Below are 21,719 nucleotides of genomic sequence, written 5' to 3'. Positions count from 1 at the left end.
GGAAGAACAAGAGGAAAAGGGAGCAAATATGGTTCTTCTTTTCACATGCAACCCATTGCGATGGAAATTTTGAAAGTGCTTCATTAAAACCATTGTCTCCCTTTCTCTCCAGCAAAATGTTAAAAGGAGATGAAAGGTTGTCAGGAAAGTTTTGTTTTTTTAAAAGACTCTCTGAGGGGGAAAGCTTTTATTATTTATTTTGTATATTTATATTCCACCTTATCCTCCATTGGGCACAAGAAGGCATATCTGTGTTTCCGCTGCCCATGTTAGCCTTACAACAACCTTGCGAGGTGGGCTGTGAGACACTGAACTAGTCCCAGGTCAGCCAGCGAACTTCCTGGGCACATCTGAATTCATTACAGTCAAATCAGGCCCCCTAAACCAGACCTTTCATATGCACAAGCGAATACCAAATGCCACTGTTTAACGAAGAATATAATTTCTGTCCATGTGCCCATTGTTTCAGACATCAGCTTAAGAGATTGGATAATTCTGGATAACATTACTTTGATCACTGGACTTGGGCATTTTACAGCACTATCCCCCACCCACCCCAAGGCCTGCTGGACACCTGATGCGAAATTTTGTAAAGTTTTTATGGCCTATATCCATTGATTTTCCCCCAGGATCTTGAACAGAGTGACCATATGCTCTCTTTTACAGAGGGCATTCCTATTCAAGCAAACCCTCTGCTTAAAGGACTGCCTGGTCCAAGTCTGGTTGAAAGATAAAGAACTCTAAGGCTGAGTAAAGCACAATACACCATCATGTAATAGACAACAATCCCTTGGCTGCAATCATGGAGCAGGAATTCTAACAGTTGACCCCTCACAGAGTTACAATTCACAGCACCCATAACAAACCACGGTTCCCAGTATTCTTTGGGGAGAAGTCATGAGCTTTAAGGAAGGAGAGCAGGGAGGTGGTCTTCAACTTGCCCATCACAGGTCACCTGACCACAGTCTTCCCCATTACAGTATTTTATACTGTTGCACGCTCCACCAGGAGCTCCATACACACTGCCCAGGCTTGCACCCCAGGAAGGTCATTGCTAATGCAGCGGTTTGACTTCACCCCCAGAGGCACACTCCATTGTCTTCTGAGGCAGATGGATGCCAACAACTCCCAGCAAGAGCTGCATACCACCCATCATGTCTAAATCTGCATCTGTACAATGATTAGCATTTGCAGATTGTATGCAAAACCATGTCCACCCTTTGGGGAAATGCTTAAGTGGCTATCCTAGCCCCTTATGAAAGTGGGGATGGTGTGTACTCTGAGTGGCCAGATGAGATAAGACTAAAAAAAACAACCCAATAGATTTACCAACCCTTTAGATTCAGGGCTTTTTCATCTCAGAGTAGCCTGTGGGATCAGGCCAAAGGCTCATCTGCCTCCATATACGTTTCCCATCTATAGACCAGCCAGAGATGTCTCTGGGATTCTCACCAATAAAGCATGAAGGCAAGAGCACATCCTTTTTTTATTTCCCCCTATGGCTTGCCACTGGGTATATAGAGCCCTGTGGATGGGCTCCAAAAGTACTTATCTTCCATAAATCAAACCTATCTATCTATCTATCTATCTATCTATCTATCTATCTATCATCTATCTATCTATCTATCTATCTATCTATCTATCTATCTATCTATCATCTATCTATCTATCTATCTATCTATCTATCATCATCTATCTATCTATGACCCCTGACCATTAGGTTCAGTCGTGGCCGACTCTGGGGTTGCGGCGCTCATCTCGCTTGATTGCCCGAGGGAGCCAGCGTGTAGCAGTCACATGGCCAGCTTGACTAAACCGCTTCTGGCAAACCAGAGCAGCGCACAGAAATGCCATTTACCTTCCCGCCGGAGTGGTACCTATTTATCTACTTGCACTTTGATGTGCTTTCAAACTGCTAGGTTGGCAGGAGCAGGGACCGAGCAACGGGAGCTCACCCCGTTGCGGGGATTCGAACCGCCGACCTTCAGGATCGGCAAGTCCCAGGCTCTGTGGTTTAACCCGCAGCGCCACCCGCATCCATATATGTGCTTAGCATCTCACTCAGGTTACAGTTAAGTTGCACATTATTTCACCTCCCCCCCCCATGCATCTTAATAGTTCAAGACATGCAAATAAAATGAATGATTATGTGTCACAATGCCCAGCTCCCCTCCATTAGGGGGGGGAAATACTCCAATCCATTGTATTCTCACATAGGGTAAAATTAGCTTTACTGGTGACTTGAAGCATCAATATGGTGGACGTGTGCACTCTATATGCCCTTTACAGTTAGTTAAGTGACTGTTTCTTACCTTGCATTATGCTAGTCATGCAAAAAGAAAAGGCGTTTCTGCAGCCTCATGAGAAATTTCAGGGAGCTAAGCAGGAAGTGTGGACAAGAGAGAGTCTAAGGAATAATTTGAAAACGGGGGGAACACGTCTATAGTAATAATAATGATGATGATAAAATAATAGTACTTGCTGGGGCCGATGAGAGTTTTGGCTATGCAACATCTGGAGACCCAAAGGTTCTCCACACCCTGTCTAGATCAATAAAATGGGCTTAGAAGTCGGGTTGTCGTTTATTGGTGTTTAAATCATATTGTGCATTTATGTGCCATAATCCACTTTGAGACCTTCAGGCGAGGTTCGATAAGAAAAATAAGAAATAATAATTATAGGCCAACGCAGGTACAGTGACAACCCTTTTATAAAGCCAGCATTTGCTGCTATTGTCGTTTCCTCCTTCTAATTCCCTAGGCCAAATTCACAGACGACTGCAAGTTCAGGGAGCGGTTTCAAGAAAACAGCTACAACACGTATGCCTCAGCAGTTTACAGGACTGAGAAGACGGGCAGAGAATGGTATGTGGCCTTGAACAAACGGGGCAAGGCAAAACGAGGGTGCAGCCCCCGGGTGAAACCCCAGCACATCTCGACGCATTTCCTCCCGAGGTTCAGGCAAGCAGAACAGCCAGAACTGGCTTTCACTGTCGCTGTTCCTGAGAAGAAGAAACCACCTGTCACCATCCCAGCAAAGCCAAAGGTCCCGTTGCCGGTGCCTCGGAAGAACTCTCCTCCGGTCAAATATAGACTCAAGTTTCGCTTTGGATAGTAATGGCCCAACTCTCTTCCACTGAGGAATGTTGTTTTCTTTCTTTCTCAGGAGCGGTTGCTGCTTGTATGCGACACCACAGGGCAGAATAGCGGATGGGATTCTGCTCTGCGTTTCACTGCGCCTGGAGGTCCTTCTGGAAAGAGTCGTGTTCATTTGGGTCCCTAGTGCCCGAGTTTAATTCACTTTTTTTTTCCAGTAGCTACAAATGAAGTGGAATTCTCCAAGTGCTCAAAGGCGTAGGGCGCCAAAGATGAGCGGAAAGGTTGTTTGGGCACGGGTTGGGTGGGGACGCCTTAATTTTCAGTCTCATCTCTCTGCTTTCCAACTGCTGAGCATGGATTGTGCTTAAAACGGCTGTTCAAAACTGGCAGGCACTATTGCTGGAGTAATCTGTTTTCCTGCCTCGGCAGGGATTGGACTATATGGCCTTCGAGGTCCTTCCCAAATCTATGGTTCTGTGACTGCTGCAAGATGTGAAAGATTACCTCATATGTTGAGTCTATTTTTTTCTTCAAATTCCTGATAATTGTTTTCTTACTGTGATCTTTTCCTGTGAGAAGGGGGAGGAAATTGCTTGTGTCCTTTCCATGCCCCCCCCAATCACTTTTTTCTGCACTTTTAAGATTTCCCCATCCCCGACATACCTCAGACAAACAGAAGGTGGAGTCACCCAACTGGTTTATCTCATGATTTTGATTTTAAAGACGCCATTAACTTTGGAACCCAGCAGGGGGGAAATAGTGGCACAGCAAATTTGAAATAGTGATGCAATAAAACAAAAAAAAAAAAATTAAAAGGTTCTATATGAACCCACAAGGCCAAAGCTTGTGGTTTTAACATTTGCACGGTGTTTTGTATACACCTGTTCTCTCCTGGAAGTCCTCTGTAGCGGAGTAGCCATGAATTTTTTTAGATGAAAGCAAAATTGAAAACCAAATTGGAGTGTTCCTCTTCAGTCAGAACAGCCAATGAATTTCAAGGGAAGCCAAGACAGTTGGCTAGCAACATTTCATGAATGGGGTGAGATTGTTCATTCCTACTTCATATGCACCATGGGCTCCTGCTCTTCCAGATTACCATTTTGTTATTAAGCATTCATCCTGATTTGCTCAGCCAGTGGACATAGGTCTTCCTGTTAGTCATTCATTCATCCCAAACCTTTCAGTGTCCCCCCCCCCCCGCACATCACTTTCTTAACAGCAAAAAGTCATTTTGGCAAAAAGTGGGTTTCTTGTGCCAGGATAACAGAGGGTCCGGCCCGGCCCACTGATGAGGCAGGGTGAGGCACTTGCCTCAGGCAGCAGAAGTCTAAGATATATTGGTTAATAATATCCTTCCCAACTTGTGTTAGCAAGTTCTATAATTTAGTAGAGTAACATTCCCTTTTTAAACTTACACAGCGGATAAGTTGCTTTAGCCTCCAAAATCAATTTCCTGGTAATTCCCCTTTATTCCCTCCTAAAAAGAATAGACATGACACAGTCTTGTATAAAAGGTATAAAATAGTTTACGCATACATCCCAGAAGGCAGACTTAAGGTACAAAATATATGCACTTGGAATCTATCCCATAAGGAGATAGTTCCTTTGTCGTCTCTTGGCATCTCAGGCTAAGGAGATGTTGCTTCTTCAAGGAATGGAGTCCGAGAGAGATATGGCTGCTTGTGCTGTACTATTTTGTTACCTGCACAGGTAAGGCAACACCCACCTCTGGTCACATGTAGAGGAAGTTTGTCCCAGCCCAGGAGGAAACAGGAAGTTTATCTACTGGCTGGACAAACATCCCTCTCTAGGACTGTTGTATTTGACTGCTGTGTGTTTCACATCCCACAAGAGAGGCACCAGCAGTGGGGCACCAGCACACCCCTGCTTTGTGGGGGTTGGACCCTCACAATTCTATGACCCCCCCTTTCACCTCAAGCGCTGAAATGGGACAAAGCACCCTTGCAAAGGACTTTGGTCTGCTTTAATTGTCCAAACCTAAATTTCCAGTATGCACTTGAAACCTTAACCCTTTCTGCGAAAGAATCTGGAGGAGACCTGGATGAATTGGTTGCTGTTGCTTTAGTTTGATACCCTATTTCCTCAGATCACCTGATTGGAAAACCTCATTGTTCCTGGTAGGTCAGATGATCAGCGATATACTGTGCTCCAAATAAACATATGCTTACGACATCCTCACACCTTTCACCATCCTGGAGAAAAGAGTGGAACGCTGAGGCTCCAACATTGTGTTGAAATTTGTTCCCAGAAAGTAATGAGTGGACAATGTCATAGATTCCCCCTCCCAAATAAATATGTACAACTTTCCTAAAAGAGGACAGGCCAGCCATTGCTCCCCAAAGTTCCCCATGCATATATATGTGAGCCCAGGGGAATTTTGGGCAGTGCTCATAATGTGAAGAGGGTAGAACCACTGTTGTGTGACTCCATCCTTACTTCTGTGTTGTTGTTATTGTGTTGTTTTATTTTAATTTTTTTTAAAAAAAAACAAGGATTGATTCCACTCTTAGTAGAATTTAGTTCGTTTTTCTTCTTTTCTCTAAAGAAAATAACAGTACCTACCTTTGGATTCCATGCTATCGCACAGATTTCTGTCTGTCCAGATCTTTTGCTCTCTGTGTTTATTCTCCCCCTCCCCACCCTACGGAGAGGCAAATGAGGGGATCAAGATTGAGGAAGGAAAGCTCTTCCGTTCCAAATGACCCTGACTCCATTCCCCCTCCCGCTGTTCCTTGGACAGCTGGAAGGACAAGTCTTATTCTGTCCATCAACCTCATCGCTTCAATGTCTGCGTTTAAAATACCTCTGTCATGAGCCTCTGGAATTCCTGCTATTATAGGTCCAAAGAGACTAAGCTGCTTTAGAGGAGAGAGATGGAGGGAGGCGAGACCCACCCCAAAGGTGGATCAGATAACAACCGCTGCTGTCTCCTCCTCTTAACAAGTGTTTTACTCAGCGTGAAAAACACTCCCTTGAGACTCCTTTTCCAAAGGTGAATAGTCCTTGTTGCTCTTCCTGCTCTCCTCGCGACTATTTAAAGGCTGCTCATGTGTCGCATAGGCTCAGACCACCTCTGAAGATACATTGGGCTGCTGTTGACACCCAGACAGATCGAACACACACACACACATACACAAAGAGCCGTGTGTTAACTTACGGGTGATCTATTGCTGCAGCTTCAAGTTGAGAACCATCTCTGTAAAATTGGGATTTCCTCCCACCCAGTGAGACTGACTCATAACGATCTGGTCATAGTTTCTTTGTTTGCCTGATCAAGGACTGTATACAAGCATGCACTTTGGCAAAGAAGGATAAAACTTGATGCAGCAGTACGGAACCAGTTCTGCAGGAAGACAATCTGCATTATGTGACATGCATACATTATGCAAATCTCTCCCCACTTCACATTGTTTATTCTGCTTTTTGAGGAAGGGGTCTTATATGGTTTTTTTTTCTGTACAGTGGTACCTCAGGTTACATACGATTCAGGTTACAGACTCCGCTAACCCAGAAATAGTGCTTCAGGTTAAGAACTTCAGAATGAGAACAGAAATTGTGCTCCGGCAGCGCAGCAGCAGCAGGAGGCCCCATTAGCTAAAGTGGCGCTTCAGAACAGTTTCAGGTTAAGAACAGACCTCCAGAACGAATTAAGTACTTAACCCGAGGTACCACTGTACTCCTGTTGGTCATGGCGAAGGAGCTCTAGAGAGCACTGAAGCAAAGCCAGTGGGAACTTTAACCCTTGAAGCCCCTCTGGCTCTTGAGATTTTAACAGGTGTTTCCCGCACACTTGTAAACCTAGCATTCCGTCTGTAAGGAGTAGAAACCTGAGTGCAGGCCGAGAGCAGGATTTGGTTCCCTGTCCTGCTCAGTCGTAGCCTGGGACTGGTGTAAACAGCTCCAGCTCTGACAGAGAGTCACTTTGCTGCCTTTACACCAAGGGCTCAAGGGAAGGAATATTCAAGCCTGCAAAGTCAATGGCCCATCAAGTCCAGCAACCTGTTCTCACAGAAGCTAACCAGGTACCTGCAGAAAAGCGGCACACAATGCCTGAGTGGTTCCCAACAACTGTTATTCAGAAGCAACCTTAAATACTCCTCTGTTTGCATTACGATTGCTCTTCTCATAACCTTTTCCAGCTCCTTTTTTAGGAGAGGCGACCAGAGCTGTCAGGAGCTAAGCAGGAAGTAAGGCAACTCTTTCTCTACCAAGTTCCATCATCTGCCCCTCTTGCAGATACTGTATTTTTCGCTCTATAAGACGCACCAGGCCACAAGACGCACCTAGTTTTTGGAGGAGGAAAACAAGAAAAAAAATATTCTGAATCTCAGAAGCCAGAACAGCAAGAGGGATCGCTGCACAGTAAAATCAGCAATCCCTCTTGCTGTGATAGCTGTGCAGCCTGCATTCGCTCCATAAGACGCACACACATTTCCCCTTACTTTTTAGGAGGGGAAAAGTGAGTCTTATAGAGCGAAAAATACAGTGATTAAGGTGTCTGGAAAAGAATTGGGAAGTGGGAGCAGTCGGCGGCTGCCTTTTCCCCTGCTGTACTGAGAAAATTCAGATGCATCGTATTCTCTAGACTGCAACCTGGCAAATCAATTCTGAGTCCTCGGAGGTTAGAAGGGAAAGGATGAGACCCACTGGGAGAAGGTGAGACACCTACAGCTTTTCAATACGTAATCGAAGGTGAAGTGTTTTTATATTATTCTTTCTCTTAAAGAAGAACAGAACAGCCAGCGGAAATGCCCAACTCTACTCAGATACAGCTAAGTGCAGGACCAATTCACACATTCGTTAACCCTGTGATTTCTAATCATGGGTCTGATAGGTTTGGGGTTTTTTGTTTTTTTTGCTGTCCCACTGCTTTCCTCAGGAAAAACCCCTGTTCATTGCTGAATTGGAACAAACACCAGTCAGTTTTTCTGTGGGCTGACGTTTGTTTTAATTCAGATAAACAAAAGTGTGGGCGATCCCTTAGTGACTAGACTCTATAACAATAATACAGTGGTACCTTGGTTCTCAAACTTAATCTGTTCTGGAAGTCCGCTCCAAAACCAAAGTGTTCCAAAACCAAGGCGTGCTTTCTCATAGAAAGTAATCCAAAACGGATTAATCCGTTCCAGACTTTTAAAAACAACCCATAAAACAGCCATTTAACATGAATTTTACTATCTAATGAGACCATTGATCCATAAAATGAAACCAATAATCAATGTACTGTACTATGAAATAAATAAAACAGTATTGTAGATGATAAAAATGAAAATTATTATTATTTTCTTCCCTGCACTGATGATAGTCATTGTTTGGATGGGGGGCTTTTATCCATTTCCGCAGTCACACAATCAATCAATCAATCAGTAGCTGAACTGGGTTCCACACAGTCACAAAAACAAATTAACCGAAAAAGCCTCAAAAAACAAAAACGCAAAATAAATAGCAAAAACAAAAGCACCAAACTTAATCCGTTCCAGAAGTCCGTTTGACTTCCGAAATGTCTGAAAACCAAGGTGCCGCTTCTGATTTGTCCAGGCGCCCCGGAAACAATAGCCGACTGTCGCACCAGACGTTCGGCTTCCAAAAAACATTCAGAAACAGCAACACTTACTTCTGGGTTTTCGGCGTTTGGGAACCAAGGTGTTTGAGTACCAAGTCGTTTGAGAACCAAAGTACCACTGTACAAAAGGATGAACCGGAAGACCACCTGGATGATGTCATCAGGAAGAAACAGCATTGTTAGTGAGTTATCATAAAGCACTTGGAAAAGCCGGGCATTTTAGGAAATGAAAAGAAAAGGAAGCTGAGGCAGACCTGGCTCTTCCAAGCGCCTTTTTACAAGAAGGCATTTGGAAATGAGACATAGGCTTAGCATGCCTAAGATTCAGGTTCAATCCTTGACATTTCCGGGTAGGGCTGAGAGGGACCCATCTGAAACCCTAGATGGCCTCTGAGCTGGATGGACCAATGGATACAGGGCTCCATATAAGGCAGCTTCTTAACTCATTAATTGGATACAGGGCTCTATAGTCCATGTTGCTTGCAATGCTTGCTTTTGCAGCAGGTTCAGGGATCTAGGTTCACAGACCTCACATCACACCTCCCTTGAGTCAAGACCTACAGTATACGTTCTCCCCTCTCTTCTTTCCTTTTGCAAGTTAAATCATCCTAGTGCCATACATTCAACCCTAACTGGAAAACTGGAATTTATGCTCAGTTGCATGAAAGAGAAAACAATTTGCTGTGACATATAGGATTCATCAACATGCCTGGAGGTCAACATGGAAGCAATTGAGGGTGTGGCCCACATTTGCTTGGCAATAGCATCATGTTTCATCCCTCATCTCCTGGGCCTTGTGCGAAACCAGGGCTGATATACAAGGTTAGGGCTGTGGTTGAGACTGGAGGCTGCTGCAAATGTCCCACGGTGTCCACCGTTTCCTTGATGATAAGTATTAGAGAGCAATGCATAGATCTTGAAACTGTGATGTTCACTTTGTTTATGGAAGGTACGTAAGTGTCATGTTTGGAGAGACATCCTAAACTTGGCAACATCCCATATTATACTAAAAGATCTTTTGAAATGTCGGTAGAAGAAAACCGTCTAATGCTTTAAAAATAATAACAAATGTGAGATCGGCTTAATAATTAAAGGAAGCGATGTTCAAGAGCAATATACCTCTCCATACCAGGTGGTGGAACAGATGACACAAGGATGGGTTTCTTGCATTCATGTCTTGGCTGTAAGCATCACAGAGGCATTTGTTTGGCAGCTTTTGCAGGAAAGAGAATCCTGGGCTCAATGGATGTTATTTGAGCTGATCCCTTTTGCTGTCTTGCAAGGAAAGTTGTTCCATGGACAATCATTCATTTGTGCGATTTTTATCATGTACTTATAATCCCTAACACTGCGTATGGAGAAAATGCGATTTATTTTATTTTCAGCAAGGCATTTTGGGCAATAACCAGTGATGCTGGTATCTGAAAGGCCTTTTCCAAAACCCATGGTGAATCTGTGCAGCTTCTACATGTCAGTGATGAAAGCATTTTATACAGACGTTCGAAGTAAATAATTATGCATAAAACCTTGCTGTGTTGTGTAGGTAAAATGAATATCGGAAAATGGAACCAATCACCAAGTAAGCCTTAACAAATTTCTTTTTTTTTAAAAAAAAAAAAAAAGAGTGGTTTGCAGTTGGGATGATCAGCTTCTGAATAACCGGTCCTTTAACAGCAGTTTGATCTGCAGTGAGTAAAACATTTAACTCTGTGCCATTGAAAGCTTCGTCAGCTGAATTTGGCAGATCGGACCTTTGCTAAGGCAAAGGGCAGGTTGATGACGGCCTCTCTGTGTCCCCTGACCAACCAACAGTCGCGTTTGCAATAATGGAACATACGCTTCAATCTTGTTACTCATACTAATATCTTTCAGTTGCATATTGGCAATAGCAAAAAGCCATGTGATCCATTTAGAGATTGACTGCAAAATGGAAAAATAAAGAAATGTGCAAAACAACATTACCACCAGCACACACTTAGGAAGTGTGAGTTTTTTTTTCTCTCTCTCCCTTTCCTGAATGATGACAACTCCCCTTTTTCTAACAGTGTCTCATTTCATACCAAGTTAAGAAACAACAACGCCGTTCAGTGTTCCTATTAATAATGGATGAAAAGACATTTTCCTAAGCTTCTCTGCCACTAAGAATATTGCAAATGACAATGATGCCATAATAAAGTGCACACCTATGCTGGCTTGTAAACAACATGGTATGGTTTGGGGCCTTTTCTTTCTAAATTACTACAAGACAATTGTGTTTCCAGTATGTGTTTATAGTTGTTGTTGTTGTTGTTTAAAACCCGCATGTGCAAGTCACACATCTTAATCCTTGCAAGTGGGCATAGTATTGAGCTTTCCACAGGTGGACATTTGCTCCAATTCGGGGTGGATTTTCCCAGGGAAAGTGGTGGGGCAAACGGAAAACTGCTCAGACCTGTGCTTACCAGGTGCAGGACAATCAAAGAGCGGGTGATGCTTTAGTCTAGGCTTCCTCAAACTTAGCCCTCCAGATGTTTTGGGCCTACAACTCCCATGATCCCTATCTAGCAGGACCAGTGGTCAGGGATGATGGGAACTGTAGTCTCAAAACATTTGGAGGGCCGAGTTTGAGTAATCCTGCCTTAGTCTATCACCCTATCCCTTTCCCTAGGGAATCCAAGGAAAATATTCTAGTCCCTCTCTTTCAAAAAAAAAACCAACTGTGGAAAATATACAGTGGTACTTTGGGTTACAAGGGATGCGGGTGGCGCTGTGGGTTAAACCACAGAGCCTAGGGCTTGCTGATCAGAAGGTCGGCAGTTCGACTCACCGCGACGGGGTGAGCTCCCGTTGTTTGGTCCCTGCTCCTGCCAACCTAGCAGTTCAAGAGCATGTCAAAGTGCAAGTAGATAAATAGATACTGCTCCGGCGGGAAGGTAAACGGCGTTTCCGTGTGCTGCTCTGGTTAGCCAGAAGCAGCTTAGTCATGCTGGCCACATGACCCAGAAGCTGGATGCAAGCTCCCTCGGCCAGTAAAGCGAGATGAGCACCGCAACCCCAGAGTCGGCCACAACTGGACCTAATGGTCAGGGGTCCCTTTACCCTTTACCTTGGGTAACAGATGCTTCAGGTTACAGATGCTTCAGGTTACAGACTCTGCTAACCCAGAAATAGTACCTTGGGTTAAGAACTTTGCTTCAGGACAGAAGTCGCACGACAGCAGCAGGAGGCCCCATTAGCTAAAGTGGTACCTCAGGTTAAGAACAGTTTCAGGTTAAGAATGGACCTCCAGAACGAATTAAGTTATTAAACCGAGGTACCACTGTGTGTATTATTTTTTTTAAAGGTTTGTGGGAACACTAATTGAGGGGTGGGGAATAGAGAACATCATTGCACACTGGTTTGAAAACATGACCAACGCTGTACAGCTGAAATGCATAGCAGCTGCAACTTTAGATGACGTTATAGACAGAGGCGCCAACAGAGGAGCGAAAGGGCAGGACTGAATATGGTGGCAGCACAGCTTCAATGGCTGGCGGCTCCTGCCGCTCCTGCTGCCACCATCACCAGACGGGGGTTGCTTCCCCCTCCTTCCCCTCTGTAGCAGGAGAAGAAGAGGAGAAGGACCTGGCCACTGAAACCACGCTTGGCTCCATGCTTGGCCCTGATTCTTTTGAACATTGCCCCCCCAAAAAAATATTCGGGGGCAAAGGGTTGAGGCCCCCAGGCATTGGCCCCCCTGCACAAAGGTGTGTACAATTGCAAACTGCTTTTTACAAAAGTGTGAAGGAAATGATAGGTTTACAAAATACAGTTAGTTTGCTTGTTGGTGCTGACCTTTAAAGCCCTAAACGGCCTCGGTCCAGTATACCTGAAGGAGCGTCTCCACCCCCATCATTCTGCCCGGACGCTGAGGTCCAGCGCCGAAGGCCTTCTGGCGGTTCCCTCATTGCGAGAAGCAAAGCTACAGGGAACCAGGCAGAGGGCCTTCTTGGTAGTGGCACCCGCCCTGTGGAACGCCCTTCCAGCAGATGTCAAAGAGATAAACAACTGCTTGACATTCAGAAGACATCTTAAGGCAGCCCTGTTCAGGGAAGTTTTTAACGTGTGATATTTTACTGTATTTTTGGTTTTTATGGAAGCCGCCCAGAGTGGCTGGGGAGGCCCAGCCAGATGGGCGGGGTATAAATAAATTATTATTATTATTATTATTATTATTATTATTATTATTATTATTATTATTATTTACATAGGTCAAAGGTAAAATGGTTAAGTCCAGTCAAGGGAGACTATGGGGTTGCAGCGCTCATCTCGCTTTCAGGCCGATGGAGCTGGTGCTTGTCCACAGACAGCTTTCCAGGTCATGTGGCCAGCAGGACTAAACTGCTTCTGGTGCAACGGAACACCGTAATGGAAACCAGATCGCATGAAAACCCCATTTACCTTCCTGCTGCAGTGGTACCTATTTATCTACTTACACTGGCGTGCTTTCGAACTGCTAGGTTTGCAGGAGCTGGGACAGAGCAACAGGAGCTCACCCCATCGCAGGGTTTTGAACCGCCAACCTTCCGATCAACAAGCCCAAGAGGCTCAGTGGTTTAGACCACACAACTCATGCAAGCATGCCCCCCACCCCTTGCATCTTTTGAGCTCTATTATCTCACACAGGTTGCATGACTTCTGTGGCAGCAGGGCCAGGATGATGTGATTCCCTGTTTGGGGACTCAAGACGTTGGAAGATATGCGATTGAACCTCTGTATGCAAAGCAAAATTAATCAGCCAATTAAAACCAATCAAAGTTTTAAATGCACAGGCTTTCTGCACCCCAGAGACACTCCAGTTAATTGCTAATATCTCAGGCTGCGACCTCAGCCCAGAACAAAACACAGGATATCAAGAGACCATTTGGAACCACTTTGTACACCACCTTGGATTCTGTGGAAGGAAGAAGGGGTATAAATGTAATAAATAATTATTTTCACTCTAGTCATTTTCGCCTTTGATAGGAAAGGAGTTAATTTTCCAGGCTTCAGTGCAACCTGGTGAGATTCTGCAGAAGAAGCAATATGACTCTTCCCTTTTTCATCTTCATTTTCTTCCTCCAGGGTACAATTAAAGTACTGCTCCCTTAGCATTATTTTACCTGACTGCAGGTTTCTTTCCGGTGCTTTAGAATTCCGAAACCTAGCCTGACACTTTTGTGCCTCTCTTTGAAAGAGGAACACGGAAATCTTTTCCTAATTGGTACGTGCGTTACAAAGAAGTGCCATCCACACAATGCGTCCCTATGAAATCTCATTGGGCTGCGGAATAACAAGGCTCCTTTTTTCTGAAACTCTGCTATTAGGCTGGTCTGCCCTTGGCAGCAGATTTTTGAGGTACCATTAAACAGCAGGAAATTGGCTATCATTTAGTTTATTCTTACATTTTTGTTAAAACCAAGGAGAGAGAGCATTTGGCTTTTCTGCCTCAGGCACCAAAATGTCTTGAGCCAACAGAGATGAAAAAAGATGTACCATCTAACATAACAGAAGACCATTGGGGACAGAGAAAAGTTAAAGACTGCAACTGGGGAACAGAGGAAGAATGGAAGTGAAATGGATTGGATGGTCTTAGGCAGGGGTCAGCAAACTTTTTCATCAACAACATCTTGAGGGGCAACGCTGACACCAAACCCTACATACCGTATTTTTCGCTCTATAAGACGCACCAGAACACAAGATGCACCTAGTTTTTGGAGGAGGAAAACAAGAAAAAAAATATTCTGAATCTCAGAAGCCAGAACAGCAAGAGGGATCGCTGCACAGTGAAAGCAGCAATCCCTCTTGCTGTTCTGGCTTCTGGGATAGCTGCGCAGCCTGCATTCGCTCCATAAGACACACACACATTTCCCCTTACTTTTTAGGAGGGAAAAAGTGAGTCTTATAGAGCAAAAAATACGGTACATTAAGCAAAATAGAAACATTGCCACCCGACCCCCCCATCTCCCGCCGGAGTGGTACCTATTTATCTACTTGCACTTTGATGTCCTTTTGAACTGCTAGGTTGGCAGGAGCAAGGTACGAGCAACTGGAGCTCACCCCGTCGCAGGGATTTGAACCGCCAACCCTCTGATCGGCAAGTCCTAGGCTCTGTGGTTTAACCCACAGTGCCACCTGCGTCCCTGTGCCTTACACTTGTATATTTGAGTAAATAAATAATAATGTTACAAAGCAAATAAAGCCCAACAAAAAAACAACATCTTGAGGGCACCAGGTTGGGAAAGGCTGGTCCAGACAAAACTGAGCCAGATGGAACAATGGTTTGACTTGGTATATAAGGCAGCTTCATACAAAACCAGATTCTGCCAAAGATGGGCATTTATTTTGATCTAGCAGGTCTTACATCCTTAGGCTGTTTGGGAAACTGCAGTTACAAAATGCATATTTGATATTACTGTAATGGGCTTTCCCCTCCTTTTGCATTAGCCGTAATGACCCTATCTCAGAACAGCTGCCATGGCAATTCAATGCATATGCACCCATCACAGCAGCTTGCGGCTTCTGAATAGACACAAGGCAAACAAACATGGGATTTCATGTTGGGAATGTGGACCGTTTGATCTTTGAAGCCAGCTGGTGAAACGCTTCCATGTTGTCGCAGGATATAAAATGCGCTCTGTCAGTCTTCAGACTTTGCCAAACCTGGTGCCCTCCAGATGTTCAGTTCTGCAACTGGCACCAGCCTCAGCCAGGTCCAAGTGGGTGAAGGCAGAGTCTGTGTATATTTAGAGGAATGTGTGCAGAAAATTGCATATAGTAGCAGAGGCAACATTTCCCAGTAGTGATGTATGGAAGTGAGAGCTGGACCATAAAGAAGGCTGATCGCCGAAGAATTGATGCATTTGAATTATGGTGCTGGAGGAGACTCTTGAGAGTCCCATGGACTGCAAGAAGATCAAACCTATCCATTCTGAAGGAAATCAGCCCTGAGTGCTCACTGGAAGGACAGATCCTGAAGTTGAGGCTCCAATACTTTGGCCACCTCATGAGAAGAGAAGACTCCCTGGATAAGACCCTGATGTTGGGAAAGATGGAGGGCACAAGGAGAAGGGGATGACAGAGGAGGACGAGATGGTTGGACAGTGTTCTCGAAGCTACCAGCATGAGTTTGACCAAACTGCAGGAGGCAGTGGGAGACAGGAGTGCCTGGCGTGCTCTGGTCCATGGGGTCACGAAGAGTCGGACACGACTAAACGGCTAAACAACAACAACAACAACAAGCAGAGGCAACACAGGAAACCGCAACATATGAGGAAAAGTTGCTTGCCAAAACATGCATATTTGGAAAAAGTCCATGCAAGAATGTGTATATCAGGAAAAATTTGCACTAAAATGCTCACGAAATTTCATGAGGAAAAGAATTGCAACCTGATGTGGGACTTAAGACTGGGGGGGGGGGGGCATGAAAATGAGAAACTGACAGAGTCATTCATCCTTGCTAGTGATTTGGGACCCCAGATCCTGATCCCCACCCTTCCAGAACCTGGTTCCACTGTAGTTAATGTAACCTTAGGGGAGCAGAGTCTTGCAAGCTTGAAAAGGTCAATATATTTTCTTTTCTTTCTTTTTTTCAATTTTTTTATTGATTTTCCACTTTTATAACAAATATAACATATAAAAAACACGAAACAAAACATCTTACATTACTAAAAGAAAAAAGAAAAAAAGAATAAAAACAGTCATTACTTCCAAAATCTAAGTTAACTTTCATTGTAGTCTGACTTCCTCAATTCTCCCCTAACTGAATTTCATTGTAACACCTTTGAAACAGTTCTCCAAAATCCTCTTTCTAATACAATTAACTCCTTCAACTAACTATCTTCATCTCTTTTTGACTTAAATCCATATTACTATACAACATTCTTATTCTAATCCTAGGCCTATCAGATACTTTCAAGTATCTTCTAATTATCTTATATTACAATATTTAGCTAAATAGACTTTAAATTTCTTCCAGTCTTCTTAGGCACTTAGTACCTCAGGTTACATACGCTTCAGGTTACAGACTCCGCTAACCCGGAAATAGTGCTTCAGGTTAAGAACTTTGCTTCAGGATAAGAACAGAAATCAGGCTCCGGCGGTGCGGCAGCAGCAGGAGGCCACATTAGCTAAAGTGGTGCTTCAGGTTAAGAACAGTTTCAGGTTAAGAACAGACCTCCAGAACGAATTAAGTACTTAACCCGAGGTACCACTGTACTCTGTGGTCTCTTCCAACTCTATGATTCTATGATTCCTCTTCTTTCTGATCGCAGATTCTCCCAGTCAGTTTGGCCAGCTCCAAAAACTCCAACATCTTCATCTGCCATTCTTCTACCGAAGGACAATATATTTTCTACTTAAGATTCTCAAAGAAACAATCCTGCAAGGCTCTTTTATTATTGCCGCCTTCAGAGTTGAGAGGAGGTTCTCCGTTTTGAATCCCTCATCGCTTTCTCGGTTCTGTGCATCCCTAAATAATGCAGTCCTGGCAATCTATCTGTCCTTGAGGATAAACGCGATAGCAGGAGAGTCTCTTCCGTTGGCTCAGGCTTTTGATCACAGTTCATGGGTTTTGCAAAACCTTGTACAGCAGCCCCTCCCAGAGCACTTCTGTTTCATCAAATGTGTCTGTTTGTGACTCCCCGTACATGTTCAGATTGGTGCTTGTTCTTGCAGCTGGCTCTGAAAATGAGTTCAGCTTCAAGAATGATTCACCTTGGAAGACACCGGCAAATGCCAGGAAGTGACGCTTGAGTTATTCCGAATATCTGCATTTGGAGTTCCACCCTGAAATGCAAACAACGGCTGGGAGGTTGGCTTGCTGCCTTATCTGCTTATTGATATTTATCTATTATCTATTATTTATTTGCATACAGTGGTACCTTGGGTTAAGTGCTTAATTCGTTCCAGAGGTCCGTACTTAACCTGAAACTGTTCTTAACCTGAAGCACCACTTTAGCTAATGGAGCCTTCTGCTGCAACTGCACCACTGTTGCATGATTTCTGTTCTCATCCTGAAGCAAAATTCTTAACCTGAGGTAATATTTCTGGGTTAGCGGAGTCTGTAACCTGAAGCGTAAGTAACCTGAAGCGTATGTAACCCGAGGTACCACTGTACATCATGGTGTCTGAAACACCGAGCCAGTAAGATTTGTGAAAATGATTGCACTGTTAAAAGACCTGGGAGGAAAGAAAAGTCTTCACCTGGTGACAAAATTAGTTTCTGGACCCAATTCAAAGTGCTGGTTTTGACCTCTAAAGCCTTAAACGGCTCAGGACCACAATACCTCAAGGATCACCTCTCTCCATATAAACCAGCCCTGTGGTCATCCTCTGAAGCTCTTCTTCATGTGCTTCCTCCACAAGAGCTCCGGAGAAGGGATATTTTCTGTGGTGGCTCCCCTCTTGTGCAATGCCCAGGGCTTTTTTTTTTTTCAGCTAGAGCTCACTAGAACTCAGTTCCAGGACCTCTCAGGTGGGCTCCATTGCCATTATAAGAGAACAAGAGTGGCATTCATGGTGAGTTCTGGCACCTCTTTTTCTAGAAAAATAGCACTGGATGTTCCTATTTTCATTGGAGAAATGTTGGAAGCAACATCTCTGTTTTCCTTGGAGAAATGTTGAAGGGTATGCAGTGCTCTTCCCAGGAAGGCTCTTTGCTCCTTTGCTATATGTCTTTAGTTTAGAGGTCCCGGGTCCTAAGGAAGTCAGATTATCCTGCACCAGGGCCAGGGCCTTTTCAGTGATGGCTCCAAACTGGTGGAATGCTCTGTCCCATGAGATTAGGGCCCTTCAGGATTTAACCTCCTTCCGTTGGGCCTGTAAGACAGAGCTATTCCACCTGACCTTTAATTTGAATTCAGCCTGATCTTTTATTTCCCTTCTCTTCCCTCCCCCTTCCCTTTTATGAAGATCACCCGTTCTGAGACACCACATCTAATTCTCCCCTGGCCTCCTTGCAGGCCAATGTAGGACCAATTCAGCCAGCTAGCCCTGGTGATTATGTAATGCTTATTAGATGGATTTCCCTAAATTAATTTCTGAACTTTGAATTTTATTGTTATTCATGTTTTTATACTGTATTTTATGCTGTTTTTATAATTAAGTGTTTTAAAGTGTTTTAAATTTGTTGTTAGCTGCCCTGAGACTGGTTTTGAACCGGGAAGGGCAGGGTATAAATAACATTTTATTATAATTATTATTATTATTAGCGCCAGGCAAAAATGTTTCTCTTTAGCCAGGCCTTTGACTGATGGAACATTCTATGTTTGTCAGAGAGGGTATATTGTTTTGTTTTATTATGCAGTTTGTGTCCTCATTTTGTATTTTTATGCTGTGAACTGCCCTGTAGTCTTCGGGTGAATGGCAGTATACAGATGTAATGAATAATAATAGTAAAGTAATGATAATGACAACAAAGTGGGTGCCGGGCAAGCTTCTTTGGGGAGAACATTCTTCATCACCCACCTGAACCCCCACCCAGCTACGCCGCAGCGACCAACAACATTGGAGGCGAGGAGATGCAGAATGCGATGGCTTCATAGCACTTCTTTTCCTCAGTAAACATTATAGGGAAGAAGAGGGGACTTGATGGTTTCATTGGCAGCTCCAATGCCTAGTCCTACCCGTCATGGCTTCAGTGACATTCAAGTCAGAGCAGGTGGGAGGGCTTGTTGTTGTTTAGTCATTTAGTTGTGTCCAACTCTTTGTGACCCCATGGACCAGAGCACACCAGGCATTCCTGTCTTCCACTGCCTCCCGCAGTTTGGTCAAACTCATGCTGGTAACTTTGAGAACATTGTACAACCATCTCATCCTCTGTCGTCCGCTTCTCCTTGTGCCCTCCATGTTTCCCAACATCAGGGTCGTTTCCAGGGAGTCTTCTCTTCTCATGAGGTGCCCAAAGTGATGAGCCTCAGCTTCAGGATCTGTCCTTCCAGTGAGCACTCAGGGCTGATTTCCTTCAGAATGGATAGGTTTGGTCTTCTTGCAGTCCATGGGACTCTCAAGAGTCTCCTCCAGCACCATAATTCAAAAGCATCAATTCTTCGGCGATCAGCCCTCTTTATGGTCCAGCTCTTACTTCCATACATCACTACTGGGAAAAACATTGCTTTAACTATACGGACCTTTGTTCGCAAGCTGATGTCTCTGCTTGGGGAACCTTATTTATTTATTCATAAAGGGTATTTACAGACTGCCCTCTCAGAAAACATCAGGGTGGAGTAGCACAGCATCGTAAAAATATTTTAAAAATCCATTCAAAACTATCGTTCTGTATTGACCAGCTACTCCAGAAAGATTTCAAATTGCACAGACCAGAATTTATGGTGCAGGTAGATATATGTGGGAGGAAGCAATCTTCTGGGTGACATCACAAAGAGCTCAGATCATGAACTGATTCAGCATATCGGATGGTACAAGAGAGATGTAAGAAACACAGCTGCCATTTCCTCCTCTTTTTGACTGATGCAGAGAGATTTCTAATGGATATAGATCAGGGGTAGGCAACCTAAGGCCCGGGGGCCGGATGTGGCCCAATCGCCTTCTCGATCTGGCCCATGGATGGTCTGGGTATCAGCGTGTTTTGCCATGAGTAGAATGTTTCCTTTTATTTAAAATGCATCTCTGGGTTATTTGTGGGGCTTGTCTGTTGTTTTTACATGAGTAGAATATGTGCTTTTATTAAAAATGCATCTCTGGGTTATTTGTGGGGCATAGGAATTCGTTCATTATTATTTTTTCAAAATATTGTCTGGCCCACCACATGGTCTGAGGGACGGTGGACCAGCCCACAGCTGAAAAAGGTTGCTGACCCCTGATATAGATGTTTGCTTGCTGCTCCAACTGTGCTCAACATATGCTTCTTGTCCTTATAGCATCATTTTTCATGTGACCTATTTTTCTCTTTGCTAAGACTAGAATTCTGGAGTTAAATGCCAGTTCTGACCCACCAGTGCAAATACCCCCCCCCCCTACTCTCAGAGCACTCTGCAGCTGTAACTAAAAACCTACTACAAAAGGTGGCACTTTTCCTAAGCTCGTTAGTTACCTTTCAGCTAGCCTTCATGGGACTTTCTCCCATATTTTTGAAGAAACACTTGCAGCGTGAGTTACACTAATAATAGGAAGAGAAAGCTACAAGAGAGAAAGTCACATCAGGTTATCCTCGCCACATGCTTCCAGACCATCAGACGGTAAGAGAAAAATCTCTCCGGTACTGATCAGGCAGGGCGAAGATTCAACTTGCTCCTTAGGGAACCTCTTGGGAAGGCAAATGGTGAATGCTGTCGCTCAGTAGAGCTCCTTGAGACTTTGAAATTAGATTGTTGAACTGTTATGCTGGAAGTGCACCATGTGTGAGACTTCTGATGGCCCCTCCAGGAAGTTTGCATCTGGGGAACAAAGCTCCTCTGAATTAAGACCAGCCCAATAAATTTCAACACCTTAGGCAAACCACAATATGGTGTCCCTGTCAGGGAAGAAGGGATGAGTGAAGAACAAGCGGAGCAGGAATCAAATCGACCTTACCCAATATTAAAGTGGGAATCAAAGGCCATTGCATGGGGGAGGGGGGGAGGAATATACACAAAGTATCAAATGTGGTGACAGTAATAAGTATAAAACCAAATTTACTAGAATAATAACTAGAATAGAGATAGACTTGTAACCATTCAAGCAACAAGCATACTAAGGTGCCGTGTGCAAAACAAAGCCTGGAGATACTGTAAACATGGAGTGGATAAATGTACAACTGTATCTTAACAAGTTACATATGCAATAAATGTTATACAGACTGGATAAATGAACCGTTCAACAAGCAGCGTAAGTCCAATCACAGAACGGCAACCCTGTGCCGCCACAATGGCAGGGGTAGCACACTGGAGAATATGAAAAAGTTTTTCAAAGCTGTTTTTTCAAAGATTGAACTGGATGAGATGTTCTTCAGTGGGTCTTGAGTTGGAAACACAAAGCCGTATGCATGGATCAATCACAGGAAGGCAAATCAAAGCCACCGCCCTGGTGAGAATAGCGCAAGT

General features: G+C 44.1%; 1 protein-coding gene across 2 annotated transcripts in view; it reads left to right on the top strand.

Annotated features, from left to right (window-relative positions):
* The window catches only part of FGF5 (fibroblast growth factor 5), a 28,339-nt gene extending 22,646 nt beyond the window's left edge, over positions 1-5,693 (top strand). Inside the window, exons 3-4 of one of the 2 annotated variants that reach the window (XM_083756922.1) lie at positions 2,761-2,864; positions 3,166-5,693. In XM_083756922.1, the coding sequence (XP_083613048.1) occupies positions 2,761-2,864; positions 3,166-3,295 (234 nt within the window). In that variant the 3' untranslated portion in view covers positions 3,296-5,693. Of the gene's footprint in view, positions 1-2,760 lie in introns of both variants that reach the window. The other variant, XM_083756921.1, reaches the window with a different exon arrangement.
* The last annotated feature ends 16,026 nt before the right edge of the window (positions 5,694-21,719 follow it).

This window comes from Podarcis gaigeae, assembly GCF_964106915.1.
Source record: "Podarcis gaigeae genome assembly, chromosome: 9".
NCBI lineage: Eukaryota > Metazoa > Chordata > Lepidosauria > Squamata > Lacertidae > Podarcis > Podarcis gaigeae.
Note: the sequence above shows the minus strand (reverse complement) of the source record. Positions and strands in the feature narration are given on the sequence as shown.